The following is a 10000-nucleotide window of genomic DNA, read 5'->3' on the forward strand; positions in this document are numbered from 1 at the left end:
AGTTAAGGTCTAGAATTCAGCACAACATGCACAGCCGTGGCGCTTCAAGAACGACCGTCTAAGTCAACAGCTTTCTTGGCTACATGTGAACATCCCAAGATCCTTGTTGGACTTTGAACTGACCTTTACACAACCTTTGCTTTTAAACTCACAACACAACCACGAACAACCGAACATAGGAGGTATAAAAATTCAAAAACAAGTGAATCAAAAGTCGGACTCTAATACCACAAATTCATCAACATTAATTTGTCAAAAGCTTCATATTGAAATTAAAAATTATAGCAATGAAACCAAAACAGCAAGTCTTAATCAACTTATTATTTTTTTTTTTTTTTTTTTTTTTTTTTTTTTTTTTTTTTTTTTAAATTCCCAACCTCCAGATTTGCTTCGAAAACCAGAAACGCAATCCACAAAACCTCTGCAACATCTGGGGTGAAGTCTCTCTCAGAACGTAACTCCCAGTCGTCCCCATAGACACTTGAAAATCAAGCCATCATGATTACTTAGATATTCACTTAAAGATCTAGCAATCCTTATTTATAATTCGTTCTGTTACAACTCAGTCTTAAATGAAGAAGTGGAGCTCCATTTACCTCATGCCGAATTAAAATCTATATGCGTAACACATCACTAACACAGAGCTCAGAGAACCCGCCATTAAATATCAAGGTAGGAATTTCTACTAACAAGCTGGTAAGGTGAACCAAATATCTTATCAAAGTTTTATTCTTCACTGTAACCTAGTAAAACGACAAGCCGCTCAGGTATTATGTCGACATCCAATCTCCAAAAAGTGTCCGCTCAAATCATACAAATACCTGTATTGATGGAGTAACAAGCCATGCGCAGTGAATGTTTCCCAGCGTCTTGAACAGGGACCGCACAACATCTAACCCCAATGTGAACTTAATGTGTCCATCGTAATATCAACCCACCTGCTAAGCCACGGACAAGGAAGCAGATAATATTAGACACATGCATAGTTCATCCGTTTTCGATTATCAAAGGCTTCTCCTGCACAAGGACGCGAAAAAAATAGGAATCAAGATTTTTTTCCGGATTTCTACAATACTGCCTCATAATGCCTGGTTAATTACAACACTATTACCTTTAAATTGTTTAAACACTTCGATCAGCTCACATTCCCATATTTTGTCCTCACAGGCCTTCTTCCCCATCCCAAAGTACTCTGATTCAGTTAAAGCAAAGCAGCCTCAATGTCTTCCAGATCACCCATTGGACCATAAAAACCCTGAAGTAAGACTATGAGCAAAGTGTAACACTGTAGGTAAATTTAATATTAAAAGCTGTTATATTGTTCCTTACCGCCTTTATTAGAATCTATTCACAATTTGCATCGGTCTCTTTCTCCAAACTCTTCACACGGTTGACGGGAGTGCCTCCTTCACTTCTTTATCCTGCCAGACCACACACTTTCTGAGTCCGAAATAGATGTGAACACTATCCAATTCTTGAAAGCTACACGGTGAAAAATCATGATTGTACAAGACACAAACTCAGAGAAAGACATCAACAACAACAAAAAAACTACCCAAGATAAAACTACTTCCTCACCTCCAGTAACGTTGTTTGTAGGGTCTGTCTCAGGTCAAGCTGCAGGCAGATTGCCAAGCAGTTGCAGCGGTTTTGGTCCTGGAGATTCCTCCCCTTCTCCTAGAGCTGAAATGAAGTAGAAAACAGGTAGAACGAGCAGCAGGACCACCAGAGCCCCAACGAGGGACAGAAACTGAGATGGAGAAAATATCTAATATCCCCATCGAATGTGCTTGCCAGCCAGTTTGTTTACAGTAAGCTCCTGCCCTGCTGTATGTGTTTGGTCTGATTTGAGACAGGTGTCTTGTAGCTGCACGTGAGGACAGCCGCCCACAGTATGACCCAAAGTATGGAAAGGTTTCATTCACAAAAAAAAATCAGTAAACCGTTGTTTTTCATCAGCTCCTTTTCAAACAATGTGTTTTATCAGTAGATTAAGCATTAACAAATAGGTTGATCTCTTAATCTTGAACCACTATCGTGATCTGTCACTTTCTTAAAGTGAGACGTGATTAAGTCTTACAGACCCTTTCAGAAGAGTTGAGTAAAGTTTCACCTCGACGCGCTTAAAACCATGCCCAGTTATTAACAGATGCTTGTATCATTTTGGGTTTGACTTCTTGATTTTTTCATTGCACTTCAAACAACTCATGTTACTCACACCATCCATGTAAACCATCCAATAAAAAATAATAATATCACAATGGTCATGTACCCTTTGCATATTATGCTAATAATACCTTTACTAAATTTTCAACTCAGGAATTTACTAATGGAATTATTTGTTTAAGGTTTAATAAATCTAACATAATCTAGCAATAGATGATAAATATAGGATATACAATTCAACAAACACACTGCCAAACTGAAGTCTTCTAAAAAATCCAATGAAGTTCATACACGTCTCTATAACAGTTCAACAAAAACTGAACATTAAAACCTTAAAATCATGACTGTGTGTTTGTTTTAACTTAGTCTGTACTAATAAATGGCCAACTAGTTTATTCAATGTTTTGATCACGAAACCCCAAAGCTAATTGCCTGGAATTAATTTATCAGCTTTTTAAAGTTCAATCGTCACTGCCATTAATGTCACACCTGTCGACAGCAGCATCTCAGCCCCAAACAATAGCTCGTTCGTCATAGATCCACTGGCCGCACAGGAATGACACTGATGAAAGAACATAGAATTACCAACACAGGACGCCATCACTCCACTATAATCTTCACATATAAAATAGTTCTTTCCTGCTCTGTATTAGTCAATACTGTGTAAAAAAAATAAAGTAAAATAAGGCTTGAATAACATGTATGTTTCGCTGAATCATTCATCAGGCTCAATGAACTGATAAGATAATTATTTTGTACATTAATCCAGATTTGTGAATTCACTGAGTTTAAACTAATGTTCATCATTATTTCTAAACTTCAACTATATATCTTCCATGTTCATGAACTGGAACCTAACTACCTTTTAGCAAATGTCCCAGCCTGACTCACTCTGAAGATTTCAATAGTTGACAACAAACACCTGAGTAGGCTTAAAATAGACAGACCCATATCAGATGTTACCTTCTACCATACATATAGGTATTGAATGAAAACTCACCTTGTTGTGACTTTACCACAGAATAAAAGCGGGATCGAGTAAACATGACTGAAGGTCGCGTCTAAGGTGGCGAAGTCATTTCAGAACAGGTTCTAACATTAATACATCTTTAACTTTGTTCTCTGTCACTTCATCCCAGCGTGTTTAAAAGTTTCGAGACACAGGATCGAAGGTCACAGACACTTCTTCTTCTTGTGTTTATTGTACTTACAGTGATTGAACTGAAGCTTTTCAGTTTGCGTAAGAATTTGCTCTTCATCGGGCAAAAAAAACACAAGCAAATAAGACAAGCAAACACCTGGCCAAAACCAGCAACCAAAACAGCGGTAGGATATTAGACTTTGTGATAAGTGCTGGCACAGAATGGTAAGTTTGGACATCCTCTCCTATTGTTTATAAATTTTTACTGAAGAATCTTTAGGGTGTTAGTGGTTCAGTTTGTTGACGCTCAGGACTGGATTCTCTTCATTATCAACATCACTTCACGCTAAACCGTCAATCTTATCACTGTGAATCAACTCTGGCTTCTTCATCGTCTTCATTATTCTCTATTGAGGGCAGCTGAGTTGTAGCCATGTTTGAATCTGTTAATTAAGTTATTATACATCCATCTTCTCAAACTGACAAAATTAGAACATAAATATCCTACATTAGGCCAGAAAAGAACAGCACAGGGTGGGAGAAGAGTTCCCGTTCAAAGAAATCTAACAAAATATTTCTCTTAATATTCCGTGTATAAAGTTAAAGTGTACAAGTTGACCTCTGTTACATTATTATATTTTAACTGCCATCCAAAACAATGCAAGTCACTTAAAATGAAAATATGGTCGTTGTCAGCACAACAGACCAATAAATATAAGCTTTAGGTCCCACTGATGTTTCTTTAGGTTAGGTGAATATTTCAAACAAAACGCTGCAATAAGGTGCTAAGGTCCTCAATAACCTTAGTTACAGAGTAATTCCACTTGACCACTGAATGGAGTGCCCTCTCTTTTTACCATCTTTACACTTTGAGCAACAATGATCAGACATTTGAATCTCAATAAGAAAGAAAAGATAAGAACCATTGATTCATTGACAAGACAGAGAAAAGAATGTCTGGTTTCACATGTATTCACTTGAGTTTTTTATTTATCCACAAAAAGTTTGTTGGTTCTGACTTTCCAGGCGCCACAAAAAGCAACAAACAAAAGCAACAACTTTTAAACCAGCATGACAATTGAGGCAGCAGCTTAGTCACTGAAAAAGTTTTAGATGTAGTAGATACAGCGTCCCTACCCAGATCCCTGATACACACCTGAGAAAAAAACAAATATGTAAAGATAAAATCATAACACATATGAACACATGCAACTTATTTATATTCTGATAGACATAGAAACAAGATGATAGTATTTTTACTATAAACATTAAGTAAATGTATTTCTTTCCCAAAGAAGCAGAAGACCACCTGATGAAATATTCAAGAGATTCAAAATAATAAGTGAACCTGATATGTAAAAACTGATAAATATATATGATAGGGACTGTGAAGTCAGTGAAGAGCTGCTGGTGGAACTGTCTATTTGACTGTAATTACAGACTCTATGAAGATTCTGCTGCAGCAGACGTTTTGATTTGAATGAGATTTGAGCCTCACTGGAATCTGAAGCCTTTTTCACTAAATAACATCCTCTAGAAAAAATGTTTCTTTTATTACAAAGACTCAGTATAATAGAAACATGATTGTATGTTTATCCAAGCATACCTTTACAAGTAATTCTTGTAAAAGCAATCAACCTTGGAAAAATATATTTCAGTAAGCTTAAAAGTGTCTTAATCAAAATTCGAAACCCCCAAAAAGCAGTCACATTACAGACGAGACGCGAGGTGACGCATCGGTTCTTCACCAGAAAGAGCAGCAATACTCGACACTCTTCAAAGCTTCGACGTGTTGCGTAACATCACCGCATTCAGTCTCTAAAACTTCTCTCTGAGAAAATCTTTATTTCTTCCTTTCAGGATTCAGCAGCCCTTGTGTGTTTTCTCCTTCATGTTTGAACATAAAATCATTTTGAGAGTTCAGAATAAACCTTTGTCAGAGGATTGATGTTTCGTGGCCTTTTCTTTTCCGTGCATCCTGACCCGATGCCCATGATGATAGTTCACTTTTCATTCTGAGCCTCTTATTTTCACCTGACGTTGATGTAGAGCTCTGCTGCTGTTCTACCCACACTATTACCCAAACACTTCCTTCACAGTTCCAGAAGAAAATTACTTCAGACACAATGATGAACAACAGGTCTCAGACCAGTAACACGTCATCTTATCCGTTCTCTCCCAGCTGCTGCAATCGCACATGTGCTCCATGACGATGAGTTTGACTCTTCACCTTCTGCTTCACATCGCTGTATGTTGAGATATGAAACATCTCAGTCTTATCTATCCTCAGTCTTTCTCTTCTTTTCATGTGATCGAACATCACAGCAAAGTCAGACGCTAAGTTTGAAAACATCTGATTCTTCATAATTTGATATCTACAGAATTCAGAGGTGAAAAGATTTAGTCTGTAAGACATGAATGAATCGACTGAAAGATGGAAAAAAAGGACTCAAGTCGTTTAAGGAAGTGACACTTCACTAAAACAGGGAAGTGAACGCCTCCTAAAAAGCCTCAGCTCATTTGTCTCTCAGTCGAAGTGTGAGAAGAACAGGAGCACGATGGTTGAACTCAAATGGACTAAATGGAAAAATGTCTTTGTTTGTGATGCTGGGGCTTCAGTTCACAGGTAAGGACACATATAACACACACAGATAAAGAAACAGTAGAAAACTTGACTATGTGTGCTTCAGTAACTACAGTCGTAAACAGCTGAGTGTGTTGTTTGATGTGAACAGAGTTAATGGAGGATAAGATGCATTGCACTGTTACGATCTACGGTTCGTATCCGAGGGCAGAGGACAAGTGACACAAGGTTCTTTGTGTTAGAGTTGGATTTTCTTATTTCAATTATTGTTCATTTTCTTCTCTCTTTCTCAGCAGCTGTCACAGGACAAGGTTCCTTCCTCTTTTTCAGAGATGGAGATGAAGCCACTCTGCCCTTGTAAAATGTCAGAGATTGATCAGGATAACATGTGACAGTACTTACTGGACCTTCAGTCATTCATTAGACTCACTGTAAACCTGGTTGTATGGGGTCAGTTTGGTAAAGATGCTCAGACTAAATCAGACAGACTGAGTCTGACAGAGAACTGTTCTCTGGTTCTGAAGAAGGTCTCAGCTGAGGATGCTGGTCGTTACGGCTGCAGACAGTTGACAAGTCAGGACGACAAAACTCCAGACTCTGTGGTTGATCTGTCTGTTTGTTTCCAGTGAGTATTTACATCAAACTGTCTGTTTTAAAACACTACAACTTTACAATCATGATGATTATTACAGTGATGAAGTTCATTTCTCTTCTTGTGTCTTGTCCTCAATGTCTCCGTCTTCACCAGTGACTGAACATGAGGACAGTGATATGGTCATCATGTACTGTTATGTGTTCACATTTGGACGCTGTGGATACCCAGTGCAGTGGCTGTATGAGGTATTAAGGATGATTCCACCAACATAGAGTCAACACTCCGACCTGCTCAGCCCGCGTGTTCATTTAACACTTGCTCATCTTCATCACAAGTCAAAGTATCAGGAGTCATTCAAGTGTGAAGTGACAGATATAAACAGCAAGAAACGCTGCGGTTTACCTTCATCCCTCAGTCCTCAGGAGAAAAACAGGTTGTTTATTTGATGGATTTGAATTTTACAAACACACATCTCTTCTGTGTGCTGCAGAGGAAAACTTTACACATTTTCTCCTTTGTTGTTTCTGTTTTTTCTAATTTTCATATTCAGTTGTACAAATGAAACATCTAATCAATAACAGAAACATTACACACGTCGACTTTTCATGCTGTTTTATTAATTAACCTTCACATTAAAAAGACTGTCAACTTCACTGTTTGTGTTTAACTCTGTGACTTCAGTGAAAAACCTCCCTGTTCAGATCACAACTGGTTTTAAGTCACAGTGACAAACTGCTTCATGTCTGTGATCTGTTTTGTGTGAGTGGTGGACATTTGCACATCAGTTCTGTGAATCTAACCACAACATTTCACACTGACTGTTAACACAACAGACGCCTTGTTCACCTCCTGCTGAACACTGCTTTTCCTCACCTGCCTTGAAGGACGTGTAGACAATTTGAGTCAGGGGTGGGTGGTGCCTCAGAACCTGTTACTGACCCGGAGAACAGTTAAGTCTCCCATCCAAAAGATGAAGGCCAACTTTTAAAAGGAAGAGAGCTGGTGAAACAAGAAACCCTGAAGCTATAAACAATATTTCCACCCAACACAGAAAAATCTAACTGCTCGACGCGAGGCCATACTACATTACAACCTCAACCACTTATCAAGATTCAATGTTAGACGGAAAAAGGAATCAAGAAGCAAAAGTAAATAATTCACTTAACCCAAGTCACAAGACCGCATATTGTACTTCTAAATAAATGTGGCATTTCACTTGACTCTGTGGAATAAGCCTTTAGAAGTCACGAGTAACAACCAAGGACCACCATTCATTTATTACTTCAATACGCTCACTAATGAAATTTATCATTTTAACCTACCACACCAATAACATACTCGTGCAAGCACCTGAGACATGTTCGATTTCCCTGGTTCTCTGTACAAACCTTAAAAATCACATTCATGCGTTGAAAATTAACTAGATGTCATGAATTCAATGTGAAGTAACATAACTGTCATGAGAATGAGGTGTCTCGAACAATGAGACAAAAAACACATACATGCACGCAGAGCCACTTCAGTCAACCGTTCGACTCCCTGTTAGAAAGAGAGAGACGTCATGCATGTCATGGGAGTTCCCCCCATCACAGTTCAATATCAGGCTCGTATATGAAGCAGCAAGCAAATATCACATAAGGACTGTGACAGCTCACAGCTTCTAGCCTCTCACCCAGTACACCATCTTAGTCTCATTGATGCGTGTATAACTGTCTCTACTTTGAGAAAGTTAATTCAAGACACTTCATTCGTAATTACCTTTCAGTTGACAGCAGGTTAAAGGTCCTTTTCTTACTCACTTTCTTTTCTTGGAGCGACTGGTGAGGTCTTGTACCCAGGAAATATCCATCCCCTGTGTAACAGCTATTAATTTCCGACCAATGCTGTTCAGACCAAACCTACTTCCTGCTTATTGCCATCTGTGAGTCTACCTGCGAATCATGCACTATCAGATCTATGCACAGTGCCCAGTGTCATGCATGGTAGAACATAATACAGATCTAGTGTCAGCTTACTCATCTCAACCAGGTTCTGATTTTTCAAACAATAATGTGCACGTCTGTCTTCTCTTTTGCTTTGTATCATCTCATATATTTCTGCAGACGGGTGATAAGGGCAGGCGGTTGACGAGTCTTGAGCTGCTCTTGTGTCGAATGAGCCATGTATGAATGCGGTGCCTAACACACTTGAAGATGGACCCTGTTTGAGGACAAAACAGTGGATAACAGAGTACAGAGTACCAAAATCACCAACATCAACAGTTCCTAGATGACTGCTATCAGTCCACTGTATAAAACATCTCTCCCATGGCGTGCGTATTGAAACAGTTCAATAAATATCCTGCCGCAGTTATTCAATCGACATGTCTTATATTTCACTGGAAACAGATCGAGCAAAGCAGTTCTCCTCCTTCTGTGCCAATCCCTCGGTCCTCAGTGGAGAACAGATCAGCCTTGATTTAAAAATCACTTCAAAACTCATTAGAAGGAAGGAACCCTTTCCCTTCGAATTCAATCATCTAGTCACATCTGCTAGAGTGGAGTGAGAAGACATCAAGAGTTATGTTATATCACTTCACTGTAGTTTTCTAAGGATTTGGCTAGTAATTCCATCTAGTTCGAGTGCGAACGTGACAAAGAGAAAAACAACCTAAGACCACATTAACAGACAAACCCAGCAATCTGATAACCGAAAACCACTCCATACCTGAAGCAGAGAAAACCAGCAAACTTGAAGCAAAACTCAGCAAACTGACTAGAAACAGCAAAACCAGCAACTGAAGCAAAACCAGCAACTGAAGCAAAACCAGCAACTGAAGCAAAACCAGCAACTGAAACAAAACCAGCAACTGAAGCAAAACCGACAAGTACAAACAAAACTATAACTACAAAACAAGGTGACATTACATCTCTCTCTCTCTCTTTCTGAATTTGAACATGAGCCATCTTTCATTCATCATTGTCACAGAAAAAATCTTTTATTTATTTGGTAAAAAGTGTATTTGCTGACACGAATCTGCTGCTGACTTTTTCAAACTGCTGCTTCAGTCTCAGATGTCTATTGGAAACTTAAACACTCCTTGTGTTTCTGGTTATTTTCTCAGAACGATTCTTCACTGACATGATGTTTGTGCTCATGTGTTCTCCACAGCTGCTACAGATTGTTCTGCTCTGACCTTCATCATGTTGCTGATGCGTGTGGCTGAACTCCTCCTCATCACTGTGATCACTGTTCTCCTCGTCAGAGCTCGAGGTGAGAACATCCGCTCCAACATGAGTTCAGGCTGATCCACACAACCTGTGAGTTCAGAGGTGAAGTGTTACTCTGTGCTTTATTTTCCAGGGAACCAGAGAGCACCTGAATGCAACACTGTGAGTAGAGAACCAGAAACCATCCTCATTTTAAAATGCTGCTGCTAACTGTTCATGTGACTGTGATACGTGGCTGTTAATGTCTCACTGTTTGTGTCTGTGCAGGTCTCAGACTCAGTGAGAAGCACAACAGTGATGCGTTC

The 10000-nt window shown here is 39.0% G+C and overlaps 1 protein-coding gene across 4 annotated transcripts in view; it reads left to right on the forward strand.

Annotated features, from left to right (window-relative positions):
- The window catches only part of LOC111231673, a 28658-nt gene that overhangs the window by 15720 nt on the left and 2938 nt on the right, over positions 1-10000 (forward strand). For all 4 annotated transcript variants that reach the window (XM_022758882.1, XM_022758884.1, XM_022758883.1 and 1 more), the window contains exons 5-7: positions 9637-9738; positions 9829-9857; positions 9963-10000. The exon at positions 9963-10000 is cut by the window's right edge. In XM_022758882.1, coding sequence (XP_022614603.1) covers positions 9637-9738; positions 9829-9857; positions 9963-10000 — 169 coding nt within the window. The remainder of the gene's footprint in view (positions 1-9636; positions 9739-9828; positions 9858-9962) is intronic.

This window comes from Seriola dumerili, unplaced genomic scaffold (genome assembly GCF_002260705.1).
Source record: "Seriola dumerili isolate Sdu_G_001 unplaced genomic scaffold, Sdu_1.0 BDQW01000312.1, whole genome shotgun sequence".
Taxonomy (NCBI): domain Eukaryota; kingdom Metazoa; phylum Chordata; class Actinopteri; order Carangiformes; family Carangidae; genus Seriola; species Seriola dumerili.